We start from the raw sequence: 26,644 nt of genomic DNA, 5'->3' as shown, positions 1-26,644 counted from the left end.
TCCACACTGATTTCCACAATGGCTGGACCAGATTGCATTCCCACCAACAGTGTGGAAGGGTTCTTCTTTTTCCACATCCTCAACCGGATTTATGGTGATTTGTTTTCATGATAGTAGCCAATCTGACAGGAATGAGATGGACTCTCAACATAGTTTTAATCTGCATTTCCTTGATGATTAGGGATTTAGAACACTTTTTTAGATGCTTATATACCACCTGTATTTCTTCTTTTGAGAACTCTGTTTAGTTCCATTTTTTAATTGGCTTGTTTGATTTCTTATTTATTTTTTTTTAGTTCTTTGGATATCCTAGATATTAATCTTCTATCAGATGTATAGCTGGCAAAGATTTTTTTTTCCATTCTGTAGGTTGCCTCTTTGCTTTATTCATGGTGTCCTTTGCAGTGTAAAATCTTTGTAATTTCATGAGGTCCCAGCAGTTAATCTGTGGTTTTGTCGCCTGAGCATTTAGGGTTATATTCAGAAAGTCTTTGCCAAGACCAATATGTTGAAGGGTTTCCCCTACTTTTTCCTCTAGCAGTTTCAGAGTTTCAGGTCTGATGTTAAGGTCTTTAATCCATTTGGACTTAATTCTTGTACATGGAGATAGAGAAGAATCTATTTTCATCCTTCTACAGACACATATCCAGTTTTGCCAGCACCATTTGCTGAAGAGGCTGTCTTTTCTCCAATGAGTATTTTTGGCATTTTTATAGAATATCAGGTGGCTATAGCTATCCGGACTGACATCTGGGTCCTCTGTTCTGTTTGATAGATCTACATGTCTGCTTTTGTGCCAGTACCATGCTGTTTTTGTTACTATGGCTCTGTAGTATAGGTTAAATCAGGTATGCTGATATCACCAGCCTTATTTTTGTTGCTCAGTATTGTTTTAAATATTCAAGATTTTTTTGTGTGTGATTCCAAATGAATTTTTGGATTGTTTTTTCTCTATTTCCATGAAGAATGCCATTGGAATTTTGATGAGAATTGCATTAAATGTGTAGACTGCTTTTGGTAAGATATCATTGTAGTAATCATTCACTTTCTTGGTTAGGTTTATTCCAAGGTACTTTATTTGTTTTTGATGTAATTGTGAATGGGAGTTATTCTCTGATTTTATCCTCTTGTGTTTGTTGTTAACATATAGAAGGCCTACTGATTTCTGTGTATTTATTTTGTATCCTGCTACATGGCTATAGGTGTTTATCAGCTCTAACAGTTTGCTGGTAGAGTTTTTGGGGTCCTTTATGTGTAGAATCATGTCGTCTGCAAATAATCATAACTTGATCTCTTCCTGTCCAATTTGTATCCTTTTTATGTGCATCTCTTGCCTTATTGCTATGGCCAAGACTTCCAGTACAATATTAAATAAAAGTGGGGACAGTGGATACCCTTCTGTTGTTTCTGATTTTTTAGTGGAAAAGCTTTCAGTTTTTCCACATTTAGTAATATGTTGGCTACAGGCTTGTCATAAATAGCCTTTATTATATTGAGATGTGTTCCTTCTATTCCGTCTTTATAGGACTTTTATCATGAAGAGATGTTGGATTTTGTCAAATGCTTTTTATGCATCTAATGAGATGATCATGTGACTTTTATCCTTCAGTCCATTTATATAATATATTACATTTATCAATTTGCATATGTTGAACCATCCCAGCATCTCTGGATAAATCCTACTTGGTTGGGGTGAATGATCTTTCTGATTTTTTTTTCTTTTTCTTTTTTTTTTTGCCATATTCCTTCTTATCTGTATCAAAACTCATACTTAACAATGAGCTCTGGGTTGCAAAAGAGGATTTATTTTTACAGCTGATATATTTTTGTATTCTGTTTGCCAATATTTTTTTTAATTTATTTATTTATTTATTTATTTGAGAGTGACAGACACAGAGAGAAAGACAGATAGAGGGAGAGAGAGAGAATGGGCGCGCCAGGGTTTCCAGCCTCTGCAAACGAACTCCAGACGTGTGCGCCCCCTTGTGCATCTGGCTAACGTGGGACCTGGGGAACCGAGCCTCAAACCGGGGTCCTTAGGCTTCACAGGCAAGCGCTTAACCGCTAAGCTATCTCTCCAGCCCTGTTTGCCAATATTTTGTTGAGAATTTTTGATTCTATGTTCATGAGGGAGATTTCTCTCTATTTTTTTTTGTTGTTGTTGTTGTTGTTCTATCTTTGCCTGGTTTTGGTATCAGGGTGATGCTGGCTTCATAAGAGTTTGGTAGGATTCCTTCTTTTTCTATTTTATGGAAAAGCTTAAGAAGCAGTGGTGGTTCTTCCTGGAAGGTCTGGAAAAGTTCACCAGTGAATCCATATGGGCCTGGACTTTTTTTTTAGTCGTCTGGATTTAATTTAGTTAGGTCATATAAATCAAGGAAAGTATCCATTTTTTTAAGATTTTCATACTTAGTGGAGTATAAGTTTTTATAGTATGTCCCTGTGATTTTTTGAATTTCTATGGTATCTGTTATGATGTTGCCTTTTTCATCTCTAATTTTAATTTGTGTCTCTTCTCTTTTTCTTTTGGTCAGATTTGCTAAGGGCTTATCAATCTTGTTTATCCTTTCAAAGAACCAACTCTTTGTTTCATTGATTCTTTGGATTGCTTTTTGGTTTCTATTTCATTAATTTCTGCACTCATCTTTATTATTTCTTCCGGTCTACTGATTTTTGGTTTGCCTTGTTTGTCTTTTTCCAAGGCTTTATAATGAACCATTAGGTCGTTTACTTGAAACCTTTCTAATTTCTTTTTTTTTTTAATTTTTTTATTTTTTTGGTTTTTTGAGGTAGGGTCTCACTCTGATCCAGGCTGACCTGGAATTCACCATGTAGTCTCAGGGTAGCCTTGAACTCATGGCGATCCTCCTACCTCTGCCTCCCGAGTTCTGGGATTAAAGGTGTGTGCCATCATGCCTGGCTTCTTTCTAATTTCTTTTTTTTTTAATTATTTATTTATTTATTTATTTGAGAGCGACAGACACAGAGAGAAAGACAGATAGAGGGAGAGAGAGAGAATGGGCGCGCCAGGGCTTCCAGCCTCTGCAAACGAACTCCAGACGCGTGCGCCCCCTTGTGCATCTGGCTAACGTGGGACCTGGGGAACCGAGCCTTGAACCGGGGTCCTTAGGCTTCACAGGCAAGCGCTTAACCGCTAAGCCATCTCTCCAGCCCTCTAATTTCTTAATATAGGCACTTAAAACTATAAATTTACCTCTTAGGACTGCCTTCATTGTGTCTCAAAGGTTTTGGTATGTTGTGTTCTCATTATTATTTGACTCTATGAATTTTTTGATTTCCTTCTTGATTTCTTCATTGACCCATTCATCATTTAGTAGTGTATTGTTTAGCTTCTATGATTTTGTGTATGCTCTATTTCTTTTATTGCTATTGATTTGTAGTTTGATTCCACTGTGGTCAGATAGAATTCAAGGAATTATTTCAATTTCCTGTATTTGTTAAGATTTTCTTTGTGTCCTAATACATGGTCTGTTTTAGAGAATATTCCATGTGCTGCTGAAAAGAATATATATTCTACAGCATTTGGGTGAAATATCCTATAGGTATCTATTAGGTCCATTTCTTATATGACCTTATTTAATCCAGATACCTCTCTTTTAAGTTTTTGCCAGGATGACCTGTCAATTGATGAGAGTGGGGTGTTGAAGTCACCCACCACCACTGTGTTTGGTGTTATCTGTGATCTTAGTTCTAATAGCATTTGTTTGATGAAGTTGGGAGCCCCCATGTTAGGTGCATATATGTTTAGAATTGTAATGTCCTCCTGTTGGAGTGTGCCTTTAATCAATATAAAGTGACCTTTCTTAGCTTTCTTAACTAAGGTTGGACTGAAGTCTTCCTTGTCATATATTAGGATCACAACCCCTGCTTGTTTTCTAGGCCCATTTGCTTGAAATACCATTTTCCAACCTTTCACCCTAAGATAGTGTCCATCCTTGGTAGAAAGGTGAGTTTCTTGGAGGCAACAAATTGAAGGATCCTGCTTTTTAACCCAGTCTGCAAACCTATGTCTTTTGGTAGGGGCATTGAGTCTGTTGATATTAAGAGATATTATTGAAAGGTGTACATTTATTTTTGCCATTTTTTTTGTAATTCTTCCAGTTTTACCTTTGCTCTCTTATGTTAACTAGTATTTGGATATTGTTTGTTTTTGTCCAGGTTCCTTATGTGTGTGCTTTTCTTTCTCTTCAGCATGGAGGATTCTTTCAAGTATTTTCTGTAGAGCTGGTTTTGTCTTCAAATATTCATTTAGCCTGCTTTTGTTGTGGAATGTCCTTATTTCTCCATCTAATTGAATGGATAGTTTTGCAGGATAAAGTAACCTTGGTTGACAGTTGTTATCTTTCAGAACTTGGAATATATCACTCTAAGCCCTTCTGGCTTTTAAAGTTTGTGTTGAGTAATGTGCTGTAATCCTGATAGACTTGCCTTTGTAGGTAACTTGATTTTTCTCTCTAACTACTTTCAATATTTTTTCTTTGGTTTGTGTGTTTGGTAGTTTGATTATAATATGGCTAGGAGAGGTTCTTTCCAGGTTTTGTCTGGTTGGTGTTCTAAAGGATTCCTGTATCTGCATTGGCATTTCTTTCCAAATTTGGGGGAAGTTTTCTTCTATGATTTTGTTGAAAACACCTACTATGCCTTTGGAGTGAAGTTCTTCTCCTTCTACTATACCCTGAATTCTTATGTTTTATCTTTTCATAGTGTCCCAAATATCTTGAAATTGCCATTCAAACTTTCTTACTAGTTTGTCTTTCTCTTTGTTGGCCTATATTAGATCTGCCACCTGGTCTTCTAGCTTAGATATTCTGTCCTCTCCTTCATCCATTCTACTGGTGAGATTTTCTACAGAGTTTTTTATTTCATTAACTGTGTTCTTCATTGCCAGTAATTCTGACCGTTTTTTCTTTATTACTTATATTTCCTTATTTTTGTCTTGTATTGACCTCTTTATTTCATTAAATTGGTGTCCTGTGTCTTCTTTCATTCCTTTGAATTCCTCTTTCATTCCTTTGATTTTTTTTTTAGGCTATAAAATATAAGATAAAATATTTTTCAAAGTAACAAGCTAGTATCAACTAAAAACTAGGAAGATATAAACTCAACCCAAAAAGCACCAGGAATAAACATGACATATGACATTAAGATGAAAATTGCTCAGTAGCTAGGTGTACAAGCCTACACACAGGTGAATAAATAATTAGTGATTGACATGACAACTGCTAAAGATCTTACCTAGAAGAGTACTTAAAACATGAGAGTTGAAGAGAAAGATGGAGTATTGTACTTAAATGTGCTACATATGTTTAATGGACTTCTTTTTAAAAAAAGATAAATGCCACAAGAAAAAAGTGGTATTTGAAAAAAGAATAACTACAGGTTTACCAAAATTGGTGAAAGACAACAGCCTTAGACTTGATATAAAGACAATAAATCCTAGGCTGGGTAAGTGAAAATAAATCCACAGCTAGATATAACTGTTCATTCCTTTGATTTCCTCTTTGACTTCTTGAGCATATTTTTAATCATTCTATTGAAATCTTTCTCAGACATTTCCTCTAATTCATTCTCACTGGAGGTCATTTCTGATGCATTAATACTTTTTGGTGGATTTATATTGTCTTAATTTTTGGTGTTTCTTGTGTTACAATCTGTATATTGTTTGCATCTTGAATTAATTTAATGCTTGGATTTTCTAGTTAGCTACACTGTTACTAGATGTATCAATCAATCTGATGTTATATATCTTCAGGGTAGGAGCTTAAGGTGTTAGGTGTGGCTCTCAAGACTCTAAATGACCCTAGGTGTTGGGTTTGCCTGCTATGAGAGTATTCAAGTAGGCTGAGTGGAAAAAAATACAGGCAGATTCTAAAATTTAACTAAATAATGTACACTTTCAATGAAAAACAGTACAGAGTATTTATGCAAGAGTAGTTATTATGACAACCAGATCCTCTAACAAAGTCACTGTCCCTTAGGGTGTGTGGTACCCCACCTCCTTAATCCTGTCAACAAGGAGGTTAAGATTTCTGGTCTGTTGAGGGTTCCAAGTCAGCTTGTGACCAAGTGAGACCCTTCCCTAATGTATAACAGAAGAGGAAACAAAGCCGCTATAAATCATGATGCAACCAATAACAAGCCCCAAATATAGCTTATTTAAGAATGGCAAATCTGCCCATCCAGAAGATTTAACATATGATTTATCCTGATATGGAGGGTGCAATTAGCACTTCTGGTTCAGGCCTATATACCAGGCTTATTTGGCAGGTACTGACCTGGTGTAATCCCAGCTACCTTTTGGGATGATTTTGGTCTCAGTTGTGCTGCGCTCCTGCTTGGGTCTCTCTTTGGTGCACTGTGGGTTCAAGTAGGCTGGCTGGGTCACTGGTTTACTGCCCTGGTTGCTGATGCTGGGTGCTGTGATCTCCCTTCCCCTGATCTCTGGTGCTTGCCCTGGCAGCGGTGGAGGGAAGGCCGTGGATGGTGGCTCTACTTTTCCTGCTGGTCTACGTGATCCTCTACCTCATGATCTGCCCCTCTGTCATTCACTGGCATTCTCCCTTCACGTTTCTTGAGTTTGTGAGGAGCTCTGGTGTGAGTGGAAAATCCCCTCACCTGGCTTTTCCTGCGGCGCAAGCCAAGCGTGGTGGCTGTGGTCCCGTGGACCTGGTGCCGCTGCTGCTGGAGCCACTTCTGCCGGCCTGTGTGGGCTCTGGATGCTCTGGATCTCTTCTACTTCTCTGCTGCCATTAGCAATTTCTTATACACCTCCCTTTTTAGTAGAAAAGTGTATTTTTTTTCCTTTTTCTCCCCTAAGCTGCTTTGGTGTGGTTTCTATGCCTCCATCTTAACCAGAAGTCCCTCTCCAGCCCTTTTTAAACTTTTTTGAGGTAGGGTCTCGCTCTAGCCCAGGCTGACCTGGAATTCACCATGGAGTTTCAGGGTGGCCTTGAACTCACGGCGATTCTCCTACCTCTACCTCCCAGGTGCTGGGATTAAAGTCGTGCACCACTGCACCTGGACTTTTTTAACTTTTTCTTTTGGTTTGCCAAGTTCTTTTTAAACTTTTAAGCACAATATTTCTATGCTTTGTGTTCATTATCTCCTTTTATCCTCACAATAATAGCATAGTGTCCATTTAATAAAGAAAGCAGTTGAGGAGCTGGAGAGATAGCACAGCAGTTAAGCACTTGCCTATGAAGCCTAAGGACCCGTGTTCAAGGCTCAATTCCTCAGGACCTACGTAAGCCAGATGCACAAGTGGATGCACACATCTGGAGTTTGTTTGCAGTGGTTGGAGGCCCTGGCATGCCCATTCTTTCTCTTTTTTTCTGCATCTGTCATTCTCGAATAAATAAATAAAAATAAACAAAAATAAAATAAAATAAAATAAAGAAAGCATTTGAGGGCTGGAGAGATGCTTTAGCAGTTAAGGCACTTGCCTGGGAAGCCTAAGGACTCAGGTTTGATTTCCCAATACCCACGTATGCCAGATGTGCAAGGTGGCACATACATTTGGAGTTCATTTGCAGGCTGGAGGCCCTGGTGTGCCCATTCTCTCTCCCACCCCTTTCTCTCTCAAATAAAAAATAAAATATTTTAGATGGGGAGGTAATATTATGGAGAATGGAATTTCAAAGGGGAAAGTGGGGGGGGAATTACCATGGGATATTTTTTTATAATCATGGAAAATGCTAATAAAAATATAAAAAATTATTTTTTAAAAAGAAAGAAGTTGAGATGAGATTTTTAGTAACCATAGCTAATAAGTGATAGAGATAGAATTTATCTGACTACAGAACTGGAATGAAGACAGTGTGATTGATAAGTCCAGAGTTCAGACTCCTAATAGTACATTTATTCGTATGTAACTTTGGGTTTGATCCCCAGTATTGGAAAAAAATGGGTGATAAGAGTGGGAACATGCATTAGGCATTAGTAGCAAGCAAACATCACAGGGGGCTGGTAAGTTGATTAAAGGTGGGTGATGAAGGATAGGAGATAAAGATGACTTTCTCCTGTCTAGCTTGTGCATCAAGAGGATGGCAGTCAGGTCCTAACTGAGGAAGGTAGTACAAGAAGAAGAAATGTTTTAAGGGGAAAGATAGAAATCAGCCGGGGAGTACTGTGTATAGAGTAAACAACGTGTGAAGGTATATTCAGGGTAGTTGCATATATGACTGTGATAGTTGGCAGGGAGTGGAATCAGAGATTTGGGGCAACATGAGTATTTGTAGGAGATGAAACCCTAGGAGACATTGAGTCCTGAGGAACTAATCTATTGAGAATAGTGGAGTAGGGATAAAAATCCTTGGGAATTCCGAAAGTTTGAAGAGGCAGGCTTAAGGAGAGTTCATAAAAGAGACTAGTAAAGAATTTGTAAGCCAGTCATGGTGGTGCATGTCTTTAATCACACCACCTAGGAGGCAGAGGTAGGAAGATTGCTGTGAGTTCAAGGCCACCCTGAGACTATAGAGTGAATTCCAGGTCAGCCTGTGCTAGAGTGAGACACTACCTTGAAAAACTAAAAAAAAAAAAAAATGGGCTGGAGAGATGGCTTAGTGGTTAAGCGCTTGCCTGTGAAGCCTAAGGACCCCAGTTCGAGGCTCTATTCCCCAGGACCCATGTTGGCCAGATGGACAAGGGGGTGCACGCGTCTGGAGTTTGTTTGCAGTGGCTGGAGGCCCTGTCGTGCCCATTCTCTCTCTCTGTCTGTCTCCTTCTCTCTCTGTGTCGCTGTCAAATAAATAAATAAAAATAAACAAAGAAATTTCAAAAAAAGAAAAACTAAAAAAAAAAAAAGAGAGAGCGAAAGAGAAGAAGAAAGAAGGAAAACTGAAAGCTGTGAGGCTGGGTTGGGGATGTAGCTCACATGGCACAGTGCTTGCCGAGCATGCACAGGCCCTGTTTTACAACCTCAGCACTGTCAAACACAGAAGGGATGGAGAGATGGCTCAGCAGTTAAGCGCATGAGGGCCTGAGAAGGCCGGGAGCTGCCCAAGTTCTAATCGCTAGATCATGAGTCAAACGGCTGGTTGTGGCTACTTGTGCCTGTAATCCCATTCCCACAGGGGAGCAGAGGCTGGAGAATTTTCACAGCCCTGCAGGCTCTGAAACCTGTAAAAGGAGATTAACGCTGGGCGTGGTGGCACACACCTGTAATCCCAGCACTTGGGAGGCAGAGGTAGGTGGGTTGCTGTGAGTTCGAGGCCACCCAGAAACTACATAGTGAGTTTCAGGTCAGCCTGGACTAGAGTAAGACCCTACCTCGAAAAATCAAAAAAAAAAAAAAAGTGGGGGGAGGGATTTAGGCTCAAAATAAGACCAGGTGGAAGAGTGATGGAGTGGGACACCCAAGCCACTCTAGGTGGGTGACCCTCTCAGCAGACCAATGTATGGGATGCCACAAGGATTCTTGCACGTGCATAGAGCATACACATGCACACCCCACATTGCATGTGCACCCCTCCACACACATGCAAAAAAAGAGAAGTAAAAGCAGGCAGTGAGCTTGAGCAAAGCAAAAGGATAAAAAGTTGTGGTGAAAGGTGAGATATTTGAGGTAGAAGTAGCAGGTTACAAGAATACCACAAGAACATGAATGTAGCCTAGAGGAAGAGCAGAACTGTGCTGTGGGAGCCTCAAGGAAAAACAATAGTGGTCAAGAGGTAGCTCACTAACAGTGATTTATAAGGATATAGGTAGCTGTCTCTCAGGGAAGTGAAGCATCATCAGCAACCTCGGGAAGTGAAAATGCCAACACCTCTTCCTGGCCTTGTAGTATGAAGGGTGGCCAGTGAACTGTGTTTAAGTTTAAACAGCCCTTGAGGGAGAGCTGAGTTTTAGCAAAACCTAGAAGCTAGAGAAAGATTCTCAAAGATGTTGTGAATGTAGGGGAATTGTTAAAGAAATAAAGATTTCAAATAGCAAAATAGAAAAGGCTGTCTCTCTTCTCCATTTCCACAAATCAAGCAGGCACTTTGGGGACCAACTGACTCTAATGTGTTAGTTGTGTACAAATTTTGACCACTTGAAACTGGATGACAGAAATTATGGTTCTGGCGACTACTTTGGTACTGTTTCTTAGGGATCACTTTAGGTCAAACAATTATTCGGCTCATTGGGCTTTCAGGGGCATTTGAGGGGGGTGATGAAAATGTTCTGGAATTTGAGCCGGGCATGGTGGCTCACGCCTTTAATCCCAGCACTCGGGAGGCAGAGGTAGGAGGATCACCATGAGTTCAAGGCCACCCTGAGACTCCATAGTGAATTCCAGGTCAGCCTGGGCTAGAGTGAGACCCTGCCTCAAAAATCCAAAAAAAAGAAGGAAAGAAAGAAAATGTTCTAGAATTAGTGGTGGTGGTTGCACAACCTTGTGAATATATAGTAAAAGCACTGAATTGTAGACTTTAAAATGGTGAATGTGATGTGAATTATATCACAGAAAAACTTTCGTCATAGCTAATTCAGTTCTGTTTCTTTTCTGTGTATGACTCTACCAGGTAGTACACCTGGATGTGAGAGGCAACATGGTGAAACTTAATGATGGTTCTCAGATAACCTATGAGAAATGCTTGATTGCAACAGGTGAGTATTTATCGAGATGGCTGTCCTTCTTGATATAAGAATTCATTTGAGTTTTAGAGTCTGGCCTTCTCTAGAAAAGACATTTGCTACTTAACCTCAAGAAAACTGATACCCAGAGTCTCTGTCATGGGTGTCTTGTTGCCAAACCTGGCAGCATTTGCCCTTCTGAATCTTTCATGTTGTTCCTCCTGGTGAAAGCATGAAGAAGTTGTCCCTTTTTCCTCTCTGTTTAGTGCTCGCTCAGTGGGGCCTGAAGGTAATGGAGCCTTATGGCCAGTTCCTACCCCAAATCAAGACAAGAGACAAGTAGCTGATGAGAACAGTATAGCCATACTAGATGGTGAACCTCCTGAAAAACTACAAGAGATCACAGAAGATGGGTGTTGTAGCTCACACCTATAGTCCCAGCACTAAGGTGGAGGCAACAAGTTCAAGGCCAACATGGATTCATAGTGAAGTCCAGGTCAGCCTGAGCTACAAAGTGAGACAAAGGAGAGACAGTCAGAGACCCCATAGAAGCAAGAAGTGAGGCTTTCTAGCCAGTCTAGCTGTGGGAAGGCAAGGACCCCTACAAAAGACTCAAATTTAAAAACACAGCAACAAATAGCTGAGCATGATGGCACACGCCTTTAATCCCAGCACTCAGGAGGCAGAGGTAGGAGGATCACCATGAGTTCAAGGCCACCCTGAGACTACAGAGTAAATTTTAGGTCAGCCTGAACTAGAGTGAGACCCTACCTCAAAGAAAAAAAAAAAAAAAAGACTGAAATTTCCTTCTCAGAGGAAATGAGCAAGAATCCTGAGTGCTGTGAAGAAACACAAAGCCATCTTACCTGCCGGACACTTTGTGGTGGCAGCTGTGACAGCTTACTAGCACACTAAAGCTGCATTCAGGCAGGGTGAGCTCCACGTAGGGGGATCGATTGGGCTCCCTCCTGCTTGTTGAGCTAAAGGGTTTCCTCCTGTTTCTAGGAGGGACACCAAGAAATCTGTCTGCCATCGATAGGGCTGGAGCAGAGGTGAAGAGCAGAACAACACTTTTCAGAAAGGTAATTGTCTGCTTTGGGGTTTTCATGGTGTTGTTTTGAAGCAGTAACATGGTTTTGTGGGACCAAGTGAGACACACACACACACACACCCCTAAGGGAATTGGGAGTTCCAACTTCTGTTTACAGCTGTTCTCCAGACTTGTTATCTGGCCTTGAGAAGGTCACTTCTCTCTGTACTTCAAATACATATACTCAAGGGTTTATGCTCCTAGGAGAAAACTACAGTTGGTTTTTATGGCTTCCATAGTTGTTTTCTCTTGATGCATGTAATACGCTGAAACTCCTTGTAACCACTTGACATTTTTTTTTATTGCAAGTGCTATGTGAAGACTTGGGGAAAAGGCCAGGAAGACCCAAGTAAAAAAGAAAAGGGAGTGGTTTGCTTCTTAACATGGTGCCTTGTTTATAAAAATTGTTAGAATTTTTGGGCTGGAGAGATAGCTTAGCGGTTAAGGCACTTGCCTGCAAAGCCTAAGGATCAAGGTTTGATTCAATTCCCCAATACCCATGTCAAGGCAGATGTACAAGGTGTCATATGTGTCTGGAGTTTGTTTGCAGTGAGTAGAAGCTCTGGCATGCCAATATAATCCCTCCGTCTCTCCCCCACCCCCCCCCACACTCTCTGCCTCTCAAATAAATAAATAAAATCTTTAGAAAAAAGTTTGTTATAATTTTCCAGCCACACTTACAAGTACTGGCTGTTTGTACTATTCTTTATGTTCTTAATAGAATGTTGGGCTGAATAATTGCTTGTGTGGAAAGGCTGGCCTTTGTTTTATAGGATATTTGGCACCATCCCTGGCTTCTCTCCACTAGATACCAGAGCAGCTCCTAATCCTGACATCCAAAAATGCCTCCAGACACTGCCATATGCCCCCCACCCTTGAGAAGAGAGGCAAAACTTCCACCAGTTGACAACCACTGAACCACTGTTGCTAGAAAGAATGTTATAATGGAGAAAGAGATTCCCATTAATAACATACAGGCCACTTTATACAAGATTTTATGTGCAGATGTCTACTGTGACAGATTTAGAGGCAAATATTTCCTGAGATTATATTCTGTGCCCCTTTGGGAAATCAGCAGACTAAAGTAGTATTATCCTGCAGATTGGAGACTTTAGAGCCTTGGAGAAGATCTCACGAGAAGTCAAGTCTATTACAGTTATTGGTGGGGGCTTCCTTGGGAGCGAATTGGCCTGCGCTCTTGGCAGAAAGTGTGAGTATTAAGGAATGATTTTTCTCTTTCTCAAGTCCTATATCACACATGTTTTGGTGAATTGTTAAAATTTCCAGCAATGTATTTGTCAAGAGGAATAGAGAGTGTTTAATTAAGGTTTGTAGAACGAGGCTAGGCATTGTGGTGCATACCTGTAACAGCGCTCAGGAGGACTTTGAGTTCAAGACCATCCTGAGCTACACAGGGAGTTCAAGATGAGCCTTGGGCTAATAGCAAGACCCTGCCCCACCCCTCAAAAAAGATTTATTGGTGGAAAAGCTAAGTGCTGCGCCAGGTATGGTGGCGCACGCCTTTAATCCCAGCACACAGGAGGCAGAGGTAGGAGGATCACTGTGAGTTCAAGGCCACCCTGAGACTCCATAATTAATTCCAGGTCAGTCAGCCTGGACTAGAGTGAAACCCTCCCTCCAAAAACCAGAAAAGAAAAGCTAAGTGCTGAGATTAGTCCTGACAAGGTTCCCTCGGTGACTGAAAAGCTGTCATCTGAGCTACTTAACAGTAATGTTTCCTTTCCTTCCCCGTGGCTTCTAGGCTTAGGATTCTTTAGAAATAACTTACTTAAAGGAGGTGAGTTATTAAGATGACAAGAGCAGTGCATACTACAGAACTGTATGTATCTTTGAACCATTGCCCTGATAAAAAGCCAAACATTCCTATAGGCATATGATAGCTCCCATCTTAATAGGTCTTTGGGTTCCAGTTTGAATGTTTTACAGTCACCATGTTTCTCAATGTTATTTTCAGCCATGTAAACTCAGGCCATCCTCTCAGGGGAGTGATTGCTATTTAGAGGTTGCAAAGCACTTGTGTAAGCCTCAGGTGATCATGTGGGTGGAAGTGCACCGAATTCACAGGCAGTAGCTTAATCCGGGGATAGAAGTTTTGGCACCTGTTGTTTTGCCTGATGAATGAACTCGGACATCCAGGTCCTCATGCCCCAGTGCCCCACAGGCAGGAGCACTGGCCTGGTTGGCAGCTTTGCCCTGTGCCTAGAAAGGACTGCCTAGTGCTCTTTTCCCTTCCCTTTTCCTCCTGAGATTGACTGTTCCCTCCTGCTATAACTAGTTCCCTCTGTCCTTTCTAGCTCAAGCCTTGGGCACAGAAGTGATTCAACTCTTCCCTGAGAAAGGGAATATGGGGAAGATCCTCCCTGAATACCTCAGCAACTGGACCATGGAAAAAGTCAGACGAGGTACAGAGACTGTGTCCATATGCTGTTCTGTGTCCATATGCACTTGGTCCGTATGCACTCCGCTGCCTTTGAGAGTAGTAACAAAAGGCAGAGTTCACTTTGGTGGGGTAACTTCCTTGACATGCACTCAGACACCTGGCAGATGAAATGCTTCGCCAGTCCTCGGTCAGCCAAGTGCACAGGCATTTAGAATCGGAGGCACCACGTTTCCAGACATGCTGAAAATGGTCTGTATCGGTTCTTATGGATCTCCCAGGTTGTCTGCATGCTGAGGATGACTAATTTTCCTACAGGAGAGGCCCCAGTCAGCCTCCCCACTTTTCATGAAGGTGTCAGGGTCATAAGCTCAGCCTTGGGTCTCACTTTCCTTTACAGAGGGGGTGAAGGTTATGCCCAATGCAATTGTGCAATCAGTTGGAGTCAGCGGTGGCAAGTTACTCATCAAGCTGAAAGATGGCAGGAAGGTAAGGTGGAAAAGACAGACTGCCAGAAGGCCTCTCAGCCCTCCCTTTCCTTCATTCTTACTCCTTCACTTGATATAATCAATTTTTCTTGGCAGCTACCATGAACCTGTCATAATTTTCTGAATTAACCATCCTTCTATTAAAATGAGATGACAAGAGGCAGAGCAAGGCACCTGTGAGCCACGTTCCTGTAGACCTTTCCTGTGTGTGTCAGAATTTTGAGTTATTTGAGAGAGAGAGAGAGAGAGAGAGAGAGAGAGAGAACGGCTACGTCAGTACACCCATGTACTGTAAACAAACTCCAGATGCATGTGCCACATTATGCATCTGGCTTACATGGGAGCTGGGGAATTGAACCTGGGTTCTTTGGCTTTGCAGGCAAGCACCTTCACTACTAAGCCATCTCTCTAGCCCAACTTTCTTTCTTTTTTTTTGGTTTTTTGTAGGGGCTCACTGTAGCCCAGACCAACCTGGAATTCACTATATACTCTCAGGCTGTCATCAAACTCACAGCAATCTTCCTACTTCAACCTCCTATGTGCTGGGATTAAAAGCATACACCACCATGCCCGGCTCGAACTTTTTTTTTTTTTTAAGTACAATTTTTCAGAGCTGGAGAGATGGCTCAGTCAGTAAAGTGCTTATCATGCCAGCATGAGGTCCTGATTATAGATCCCAAGCACACGTGTTAAAAAGTAATAAACCAAGTAATATAATGTTATAAGATGCAGCAATCTTAGTGCTAGCAGGCTGAGACAGGGGGATTCCTAGAGTATTTTGGCTAGCTATGCTAGTTGAATTAGTGAACTTCTGCCTCTGTGAGAGACCCTTTCTCAAAAAAAAAAAAAGTAGAGATGGGGGCTGGAGAGATGGCTCAATGGCTAAAGGCACTTGCTTTAAAGCCTAATGTCTCAGATTCTATTCCCTAATACTCATGTAAAGCCAAATGCACAAAGTAGCACATGCATCTGGAGTTCATTTGCAATGGCAAGAAGCCCTGGTGCACTTATTCTCTGTATATTTCTTTCTCTCTCTATTCTCCATCTCTCTGCTTGCAAATAAATAATAAATAAAAATTCCAATAATTGGGCTGGAGAAATGGTTCAGTGGTTAAGGTACTTGCCTGAAAAAGCCCAAGGACTAGAGTTCAATTCCCCAGTACCTACATAAGGCCAGATGCACAAGGTGGCACATGCATCTGGAGGCCATTTGCATTGGTTAGAAGCTCTGGTGTGCCCATTCTGTCTGTATATCTCTCTCTATAAATAAATAAATAAAAATGTTTTTAAAAAATCAATAATAAAAACAAATAATAAGGCAGAGAGTGTTCTCAGGCCTCCACATGCATGTGTACATATTGCCCATGCTCACTTGCCCATAGTTTTGCTCACCCACACAAATGTGTGTGCATACACATGAACATGTACACCCAGAAAAGTAAAATATATAGTTTAGCCAGGCATGGTGGTGCACGACTTTAATCCCAGCACTCGGGAGGCAGAGGTAGGAGGATCGCCGTGAGTTCAAGGCCACCCTGAGACTACAGAGTGAATTCCAGGTCAGCCTGGGCTAGAGTGAGACCCTATCTCAAAAAAACAAGAAAAAAAAATAATGATACATAGTTTAATTTTTTGTTTTGTTTTGTTTTTTTGAGGTAGGGTCTCACTCTGGTCCAGGCTGACCTGGAATTCACTCTGTAGTCTCAGGGTGGCCTTGAACTCATGGCGATCCTCCTACCTCTGCCTCCCGAGTGCTGGGATTAAAGGCGTGCACCACCACGCCTGGCTCATAGTTTAATTTTAATGGTATATTGTGCAATCATTATGTGAATGGGCATCAGCGAAACTGATAATTCACTGAATTTATTTTCTGCCTTAGGTAGAAACAGACCACATAGTGGCAGCTGTTGGCCTAGAGCCCAATGTTGAGTTGGCCAAGACTGGTGGACTGGAAATAGACTCAGATTTTGGTGGTTTCCGGGTAAATGCAGAGCTACAAGCACGCTCTAACATCTGGGTGGTAAGTTGCTACAGTGTAACTCAACATAATTTGTTATTCACAACCTGTGAGCAAGTCTTCCAGGTTGTGTAATAAAACTCATTGACACGCCAGACGTGGTGGCTTATGCCTGCAATCCCAATACTCAGGAAGGTAAAGCAGTAGGAATACTGCTAGTTTGAGGTCACCCTGGGCTATAAAGTAATTTCTAGGCCAACCTATGCTGCAGAGTGAAACTGTCTCAAGCAAGCAAACAGACAAAAAAATTCTAGCTCATTTATAGCTTCATTAAATAGGGTCTGTGTGGTAGAAGGCCAAGAGGAAAATTAGAAACTTGTAAAGTGGCCAGAAGTGGTGGTGGACACCTTGAATCCCACCACGAGAAGAACTAGTAGCAAGGTAGGAAAAGAAGAGAAGAGCAGTGTATGGCCCTATGGTAACATAAGTCTTCTAATTCTGTTGCCAATGGCCATGTCCTAAGCTCTGGTGGCCACATATACTGCTTTCAGGCACATCTAGCTCAACCGAAAGTCAAGGGAATGAAGGTTGAAGCAGTTTTCTTAACATGTTCCTTGTAAAGGAACATCGCTGTTTTCATTTTCCTTAGGTACTGTTTGTAGCAGTCTTTTTTTGGTTTTGCTTTGTTTTGTGTTTGTTTTTCAAGGTAGGGTCTCTCTCTAGCACAGGCAGACCTGAATTCATTATGTAGTCTCTGGGTTATCTTGCGACAATCCTCCTACCTCTGCCTGCTGGGATTAAAGGCATGAGCCACCATGTCTGGCTTATTTTAGCAGGGTTTTTTTTTTTTTTGATTGATTGATTTTTTTTTTTTTTTTTGCTTTTTGCAGTGGTGTGGACCTAATCCATTATCCCTCAGAGGTGCCAATACATGGGCAGTATTGCAAGTTTTTTGTTTTGTTTTGTTTAGTTTTTCGAGGTAGGGTCTCACTTCTAGCTCTGGCTGACCTGGAAATCACTCTGTAGTCTCAGGGTGGCCTCAAACACATGGCAATCCTCCTACCTTTGCCTCCCAAGTGCTGGGATTAAAGGCGTGCGCCACCACGCCTGGCTTTTTAGCAGTTTTTAAAAGCCTATTATGACACAAACAAGATTGTAGCATGTAGGACTATGAGGTAATTTCCCTTTTGCAAGATCATTGCAAGTGCATTTTGTTTGATTATAACCTCTGTGACTAAGGACATAGGTACTGTAAAGGGATTCGTTTCATCTTCAAAGATTATTTTTCAGGATAAAATGTTCTAGGGTTTAGCCTACGAAAGACAGACAAGAAGGCAAGCTGGGTCAGTCTGTAGCAACTGTGAATGTGTTGGTGCCTTTTCTTCCCTTTGCTTTCTTGAACATGTTTTTATGTGCTTGTGGTGAGCACACTAATGCATAAACATTTGTGTTCTGCTCTTTTTCACTTAACATTGAAAAATGTAAGCATTTTCCTTGCTGCTTCAGACTGCAAACAGTTTAATGTGACCACACAATATTCCATTAAGTAGACGTCATAGTTTACTTTGCCACTGTTGATTTATTGGATTTTTAGGTTGCTTTGTGGGAGACTGAATAGCCATAAAGATGAACACAGGTTAAAGAACTCAAATACCACACCCTGCATGAAGCTGGCCCTGTCACCCCTAGCTGAGGTTCCCAAACTCTGGCTGAAACACTAGCTTCTTAAATCAGTGCCTCATTCCCATTGCCCTGTAGTCATGAACAGAGCTGCACCTTCCTCCCTATGCTATGTTCTCCATTCCTTCTTTGTAGGCAAGGCCCATGTCACTTGATGTCACCAACTCAGGTAGTATAATGCTTCTATACATAATAAATACTCCATAAACATTTGTAGAATAACTACTGAATAGCAAAAAAAAAAAATCTTATCTTAGAAAAGATTTCTAGGTTAGAGGCACTCACATCTGAAAACTAGTTTCCACATAGAGAAAACAATATTGTGAGCTGGGTAAGGTTATGCCTGCCTATAATCGTAGCACTAGAGAGTCTGAGTCAGAAGAATCATGAGTTTGACTGTTAGAGAGACATAGTCTCACAAAAAGAAAACAGAGCCAGGCATGGTGGCGCACGCCTTTAGTACCAGCACTTGGGAGGCAGAGGTAAGAGGATTTCTGTGAGTTCAAGGCTACCCTGAAACTACATAGTGAAATCCAGGTCAGCCTTGGCTAGATTGAGACCCTACCTTGAAAAAGCAAGAAAGAAAAAAGAATACTTCTTTTAAAAATGGAATCTCACTGGGCGTGGTGACACACACCTGTAATCCCAGCACTCAGGAGGCAGAGGTAGGAGGATTGCTATGAGTTCAAGGCCACCCTGAGACTACATAGTGAATTCCAGGTCAGCCTGGGCTAGAATAAGACCCTACCTCAGAAAACCAAAACAAACAAACAAAAAACAACAAAAAAGAAATCTCAAGCTGAGCATGTTGGTGCATGCCTTTAATCACCAGCGCTCAGGAGACAGAGATAGGAGTGAGACCCTACCTCAAAAAACAACAACAAAAAAAGTTTATATTTGGTCTGGAACTTTTTTTTAAAGAGGGAAGGACAGAGAATTGGCATGCTAGGGCCTCACCCACTTCAAACTCCAAACACTGTGCCACCTAGTGGGCATGTGAGACTTTGCCCTTGCCTCACCTTTGTGTCTGGTTTACATGGGATCTGGAGAGTTGACCATATGAGTCCTTAGGCTTTGCAGGCAAGCACCTTAACCACTAAGCAGTCTCTCCAGCTCTTGAACTTTTTTTGTGTGTGTTTGTTTTTCAAGGTAGGGTCTTGCTCTAGCACAGGCTGAGCTGAAATTCACTATGTAGTCTCAGGCTATCCTTGAACTCACAGCAATCCTACTTCTGCCTTAAGAGTGCTGGGATTAAAGGTGTGGACCACCACGCCAGGCTGAACTTACTTTTTTTTTTTTTTTTACCATGTTGTTCCGATTATATATTTGTTTCCAAAGGCAGGAGATGCTGCATGCTTCTACGATATAAAGTTGGGTCGACGGCGAGTAGAGCACCATGATCACGCGGTCGTGAGTGGAAGGCTGGCTGGAGAAAATATGACTGGAGCTGCTAAGCCATACTGGCATCAGTCAATGTTCTGGTAATAGTTCTGTGCCCCTGAGACACAATTGCTCTGAATTCAGTATTAATGAGATCATAACAATTATAATTTGGTTTTCTCGTGGGCCAGTTAGCTTCATACAGATAGGGAAAAAAAATTCCAACCTATGTGTATACATTCTATCCCCAAGTGGCTATGAGTAAATATACCCTGTTTGGCATAAGTCAGACAGATTAAGATGGCACTGGTCTTGGCAAAATAACTCAGTGATAAAAACATGCACAGTTAGGAAAAGAGAGCAGTGCATTTTCACTTACTGGTGCTCCCTAATGTGGCCAACATACTGGAGAAAAATACAGCCCCCTCATATGTAGCTTTTAAGATCAACATTTCAAAGCCGGGCAAGGTGGTGCACGCCCTACCTAAAAAGAAAACAATAAATAAATAATAAAATAAAATAATTTGGGCCAGGTGTGGTGGTGCACACGTTTAATCCCAGTACTTGGGAGACAGAGGTAGGAGGATCGTTGTGAGTTCGAGGCCACCCTGAGACTCCATAGTGAATTCCAGGTCAGCCTGGGCCAGAGTGAGGCCTTACCTTGAAAAAACAAACAACAACAAAAAGATCAGCATTTCAAAGTTAGAGATATGAGCATATGAGGCAGTCCTTTGGATTGAAAAAAATGCTAGCAAGCTGGGTGAATTGGCACATATCTAAAATCTAGCACTAAGAAAACAGAAATAAGAAGGTATCAAGTTTGAGCCTAGCCTGGTGTACAAACTGAGACCCTGTCTCAAAAACAAATAGAAGGAGGCTAGAGAGATGTTTGGTGGTTTGGGTGCTTGCTTGCAAAGCCTAAGGACCCAGGTTCGATTCTCCAGGTCCCATGTAAGCCAGATCCACATGGTGGCACATGCATCTAGAGTTCCTTTTGCAGTGGCCGGTGGCCCTAGTACACTCATTCTCTCTGTCTGTCTGTCTGTCTTTCTGTCTGTCTCTAATAAATAAATAAAAACAAATCTTAAAAAAAAATAGAAGGGGGCTGGAGAGATGGCTTAGTGGTTAAGCGCTTGCCTGTGAAGCCTAAGGACCCCGGTTCGAGGCTCGATTCCCCAGGTCCCACGTTAGCCAGATGCACAAGGGGGCGCACGCGTCTGGAGTTCGTTTGCAGAGGCTGGAAGCCCTGGCGCGCCCATTCTCTCTCTCTCCCTCTATCTGTCTTTCTCTCTGTGTCTGTCGCTCTCAAGTAAATAAATAAATAAAAATTAAAAAAAAAATAAAAAATAGAAGGAAGGGAAGGAAATAGAAAAGGGAAGGAGGGAAATTGGTTGGTTGATAATTGATTTGCACTGTACATTTCCAAGTCCTAGCATCCGCCCTGTTTGACACACTTTCATCTTACTGACTTGAAAGGTGGACTTATCTGAAAATAGAGAGTGCACGTCTGTAATCCTACCTATATTGAGCTGAATGAGGCAGGAAGATCATGAATTTGAGGCCAGCCTGAAAAAAACAGTCTTGGAAGTTTTAAAAAAGGGCTAGGTTGATGGCTCAGTGGTTAAAGACACTTGAAAAGCCTATTACCGGGGTTTGATTCCCCAGTACCCACATGGAACTGGATGCACAAAGTGTTGCATGCATCTGGAGTTCATTTGCAGTGGCAAGAGGCCCTGGCATGCCCATTATATCTCTCTCCATCTTTCATAAATAAATAAATAAAATATTTTAGGGATGGAGAGATGGCTTAGAGGTTAAGGTGCTTGCTTACAAAGCCAAAGGACCTAGGTTCAATTCCCCAGTACGTAAACCAGATGCAGAAGGTGGTACATGCATCTGGAGTTCATTTGCAGTGGCTGGAGGCCCTGGCGTGTCCATTCTCTCTTATTCTCTTTCTCCCTCTTTCACTCTCTGTCTGTCGCTCTCAAATAAATAAATAAAACAAAAAATATTTTTAAAAAAATCTTGCTGGGTGTGGTGGCTCACACCTTTCATCCCAGCACTCGAGAGGCAGAGGTAGGAGGATCACCATGAGTTTGAGGCTAGCCTGAAACTACATGATGAATTCCAGGTCAGCCTGAGCTAATGCGAGACCATACTTTGGAAAAAAAAATGGGGAAAGTATCGCTGTGAGTTCAAGGTCAGCCTGAACCTGAAGCTCCCCACTGACCAGGGAGCCCCAGAAATGCTCCTGTCTCAACCCGTCTAAAACAGTGGTGTTACAGACACGTACAGGCACACCCAGCTTTTTACATGTGTGCTGCAGATCAAACTCAGGTCCTCATGCTTTCTCAGTGGGTGTTTTACCCACTAAGCCATCTCCCAAACCCCCCCCCAAAGTGAGTTTTAACATGAGTTAAATAAAAGCAGAAAAGTTACATTCTTTTTTTTTATTTTTGGTTTTTCAAGGTAAGGTCTCACTCTACTAGCTCAGGCTGACCTGGAACCTGGAATTCACTACGTAGGCTCAGGGTGGCCTTTAACTCACAGTGATCCTCCTATGTCTGCCTCCCCTGTGCAGGGAATAAAAGCATGCACCACAAGGCTGGCTACAGTTACCTTCTTGATGATGAGATGAAACATCTGGTCAGAAGCAGCCACTGGGAGGAAAGAGTTTATTTCAGCTTATAGTTTCAAGGGGAAGCTTCATCATGGCAAGAAAAGCATGGCAGGAATCTGGGCATCACATCTTGTTACATATTGAGCTGGAAGTAGTTTGAGTACTGGTTTGCAGCTGGGCTAATTAAGCCTCCAAGGCCCCAGTGATATGCTTTCCTCCCAAGGCTCCATAACTCCCAAACTGCCACTAACTGGACCCCGAATATTCAAAATAAATTAGGCAATGGGAGGCATTTTATATTCAACATACCACACAATCTCACCCCCAAATATGGCCTGGCATAAAATCACAGTAAATTTCAGGAAGTCTAAATCCCTATAAGGATGGTATGGATAGAGGAATCTTAAGGAAAAATAAAGGCTACTTAGACTAATTTTGCTTTCTCATGGTTGTCCCCCAGATGTCCTAGTTGCAACAGATCAGCTTGGCATCCCTATTGTTACAAATCCTGAATTCTTTGGCTGGCATGAGAGATCAGTGTCCATGAAAAATACGTGCTACAGTGTCATTCCTTACAGTCCCTTGATTGTACACCCTCTTCTCTCTCCTGTAGGAGTGATTTGGGTCCTGATGTTGGCTATGAAGCTATTGGACTTGTAGACAGTAGTTTACCCACAGTTGGGGTGTTTGCAAGAGCGACTGAACTAGACAACCCAAAATCTGCCACGGAGCAGTCAGGTAAGGAAGCCCTACCACTTCTCTTGGAAGAGTTTTGAGAAGTAGTGCTCCTTCTAAAAGAGAGAGAAAAACTTATTTTTCATTCCTCAGTGGTCTGAGATTTGACAAATTTGGATATCCTTGTCAAAGCCCACATGCAGATACTGGGGAGTATCTGGTCCAGACAATGAGCAATGGCCTGCTCAGTGACTCTTTTTTAAAAAATTTATTTAATTATTTGAGAGAGAGAGAGAATGTGCACACCAGGGCCTCCAGCCACTGTAAACGACTCCAGATGCATGCGCCCCCTTGTGCATCTGGCTAACATGGGTCCTCGGGAATTGAATCTGGGTCCTTTGGCTTTACAGGCAAGTGTCTTAACCACTAAGCCATCTCTTTGTTTAGTTTGTCTCTAAGCACTGAAAAGGTCTGGTGAGGAAAGAAGCCTAAACGTTTTAGGTTTTTGTTTTCCTTCATTTCTTGCTTCATGCTAATCTCAAGAACAAGGCCTGAGAAGCCTTAGCTTAGGCCCTGCTGTCCTCCATTGACCCTGGGCAGTGGCACTGGACTGAAGAGTACTTGCTGTCTCTAATACCAGTTGTCAGATCTGAGTGCCAAGTTTGCTTCAGATGGGAGGCACCATTCTTGGAATGGGCTTCCCTTCTACACACATCTCTGTCGTTAAATCCTGGGCCTTATTCTATGACCTGGGTTCAAGTTATTTAACCTCTGTATTTTTTAACTTTTTATTTATTTACTAGAGAGAGGCAAATAGAGAATGAGCACACCACAGCCTCCAGCCACTGCAAATGAACTACAGACACAGGTGCCCCCTTGTGCATCTGCCTTGTGTGGGTCCTGAGGAATCGAACCAGGGTCCTTTGGCTTTGCAAACAAACACCTTAACCACTAAGCCATCTCTCCAGCCTGTAACCTCTGTATCTTTTTTGCCATCACTTTCACAGGCAAACTTGCTCTTTAAGAAAACAAAAGTAGCAAGGTGTGGTAGCATATGTCTTTAATCCCAGCACTCAGGAGGCTGAGGAAGGAGAATGGCTGGGAGTTTGAGGCCAGCCTGAGACAACATAGTGAATTCCAGGCCAGCCTAGGCTAAAATGAGACCCTACCTCAAAAACACACACACAAAGAGAGAGAGAGAGAGAGAGGGACGGAGGGAGGGAGGGAGGTATTACAGGGATCAACTCCTTAATCCTGTTTGTTTGTATTTGCAGTACTGGGCCTCAAACCTAGGGCTTTGTGCATGCTGAGCTCCAATCTCAGCCCATACTCCTTAATTCTGATGCCACTTAGTATAAGTGGATCCAGGACAGAGAATTGTTAACTCCAGGCCACTGTTTTTCCAGTTTGCAATTTTCTCTACAGCACAGTGATGCTCAGAAGACAAGGTGTCCCCTTTCTATGTCCCCATTCTCTGGTATCACCTTCCCTTTTAAGAAGAAATTCCTTCACCATGGTTTTCCATACCAAAGTCTTAGGCTTAAGTATATCTGATAGGGCTGGAGAGAGGCTTAGTGGTTAAGTGCTTGCCTGTGAAGCCTAAGGACCCCGGTTCAAGGCTCGATTCCCCAGTATCCACATCAGCCAGATGCGCAAGGGCACATGCATCTGGAGTTCATTTGCAGTGGCTGGAAGCCCTGGCGTGCCCATTCTCTCTTTCTCTGCCTCTTTCTCTCTCTGTCACTCTCAAATAAATAAAAACAAAAACAAAAAAAAGTATATCTAATAACCAGCCTTGGCTGGTTTTCTTATTATGGATGTGTCTGCCTGTCCTCCATTCAGGACATTCGCAGCTAAACATGCATGGCTGCTGAACGCTTGCAACACAGCAAGACCTAGGGGTATAGCTCAGCAATGAAGCCAGGAACGCACCTGCCTGACATGCGCAAGGCATTGGATTCTGTCCCCAGTGCCACAAAAGAAAAATAAAGGCAGTAGGCAACTATAAACAGAACTAAATTCTTATGGTTTATTTAATTTGATATTTTTAAATTTACTTTAAATAGCTGTAGTTAGAGTGTACTGTCCTGAAACATGAATGGTTCTCAAATATCAAGAGCAAGACTCCCTCCCCCCCCCCCCCGTTTTTATTTTGTATTTTCGAGGTAGGGTTTCACTCTAGCCCCGGCTGACCTGGAATTCACTATGTAGTCTTAGGCTGGCCTCGAACTCACAGTGATTCTCCTATTTCTGCTTCCTTGATGGGATCAAAGGCATGTACCACCACGTCCAGCTAAGAGCAAGCCTTTTACAATTCAAAGAAATCCAGAAGCCAGGAAATATCTATAGTATGAATTTAACACAAGGTAGTAAGGGAAGGAAGTTTGGTGTCAGGCTGAGCAGTGCCTGGAAGCTGGCAAGAAAGAGCTTCCCTGAGCTTTGTCAATAGAAAGGGGCAGAGAAGACCAGAGTACACTGAGGAACATTGAAAAACAAAATCTGGAAGTTGCTTGAAGCAAGTTTTGTTTTTGTTTTTGTTCTTCAAGGTAGTGTCTCGCTAGCCCAGGCTGACCTGGAATTCACTATATAGTCTAGGGTGGCCTCGAACTCATGGTGATCCTCCTACCTCTGCTTCCCGAGTGCTGGGATTAAAGACGTGTACCACCATTGCCTGGCTTGAAGCAAGTTTTAAAAGACATATGCCTTCTAGAACTTCCCAAGTTCATCATAACTAACATTTGGGTTTTGTGCTTGCTTTGGGGATTGGCCACAGGGACCGGAATTCGCTCAGAGAGTGAGACAGAGTCAGAGGCCTCTGAAATCGCCATTCCTCCAAGCACCCCTGCCGTCCCACAGGCCCCTGTCGAAGGGGAGGACTACGGCAAAGGCGTTATCTTCTACCTCAGGGACAAAGTGGTAGTGGGGATTGTGCTGTGGAACATCTTTAACCGAATGCCAATCGCCAGGAAGGTAGGTGCCTGTCGGCCCATAGAAGAAGATGGGAAGCGGGGGTTGACCACTCCTGTGATACCATCAGGTGCCCTGAGATGCATTATCCTCTCAGGTCAGATTGTGCCTAAGCAGAACAAAGGCATCGTCTTGTCTCAGGAACATTGCTTTTTAACTTGAGACTTAGTGGGGTGGTCTGGGACTTGTCAAGCTTCTTCTTTGGGGTTAATAGAAAGTTGTTCCCACAGCTCCCTCCCAGTGTGCACTGGGGACTAACCCAGGCGGCTCCATTGTGTGGGGCAGGCCTGGATGCACATGGAGTGAGTTAAGAGACCTATTGTTCTTCTCCCCCAGATCATTAAGGATGGTGAACAGCATGAAGACCTCAATGAAGTAGCCAAACTCTTCAACATTCATGAAGATTGAAGCCCCACGGTAGAATCTGCAAGCACTTCTCCATCCCTGACTGTGGGTTGGATGGGTAAAAGGACATTTTTTTTACTCAAAGAAATTTCACGTTGGGTAGGAGCACCAACAACTTAGTTCATTGTGAATATTTTCAGCCATATAGGTGAATTCCTAAGGAACATAATGAAATAAAGTCTGATTCTTTTAAATTTAGTTGTTTACTTTCAAAGGAAGCAGGTGGGTGAAGGAGGAAATGAATGCATATCAGCAAGCAAATTGCAACAACTATCTAGCCCACGATTTTTATTAGCCCTCTATTTGCTATTGCGCATAAAGCTCCTTTCAACTCTGGTCTTTCCTGTCCACACCTGTCTGCCCACAGTACTTGGCCTTCTCTTCTCTAGAGAAGTTCACTATCTCTGTA

General features: G+C 42.2%; 1 protein-coding gene and 1 pseudogene across 1 annotated transcript in view; one reads left to right on the top strand and one right to left on the bottom strand.

The window, feature by feature from the left end:
- The window catches only part of Aifm1 (apoptosis inducing factor mitochondria associated 1), a 62,614-nt gene extending 36,185 nt beyond the window's left edge, over nt 1–26,429 (top strand). Inside the window, exons 7-16 of the mRNA XM_004653959.3 lie at nt 10,524–10,608; nt 11,581–11,657; nt 12,767–12,875; nt 13,981–14,088; nt 14,464–14,552; nt 16,431–16,571; nt 19,527–19,669; nt 22,802–22,926; nt 25,637–25,833; nt 26,167–26,429. Of these exons, the coding sequence (XP_004654016.2) occupies nt 10,524–10,608; nt 11,581–11,657; nt 12,767–12,875; nt 13,981–14,088; nt 14,464–14,552; nt 16,431–16,571; nt 19,527–19,669; nt 22,802–22,926; nt 25,637–25,833; nt 26,167–26,238 (1,146 nt within the window). The 3' untranslated portion in view covers nt 26,239–26,429. The remainder of the gene's footprint in view (nt 1–10,523; nt 10,609–11,580; nt 11,658–12,766; nt 12,876–13,980; nt 14,089–14,463; nt 14,553–16,430; nt 16,572–19,526; nt 19,670–22,801; nt 22,927–25,636; nt 25,834–26,166) is intronic.
- On the bottom strand, nt 1,739–1,837 carry LOC123456979 (annotated as a pseudogene).
- Nucleotides 26,430–26,644: the final 215 nt, after the last annotated feature.

Source organism: Jaculus jaculus, chromosome X, assembly GCF_020740685.1.
Source record: "Jaculus jaculus isolate mJacJac1 chromosome X, mJacJac1.mat.Y.cur, whole genome shotgun sequence".
Lineage (NCBI taxonomy): Eukaryota > Metazoa > Chordata > Mammalia > Rodentia > Dipodidae > Jaculus > Jaculus jaculus.
This window is presented reverse-complemented; position numbering and strand designations above follow the sequence as displayed.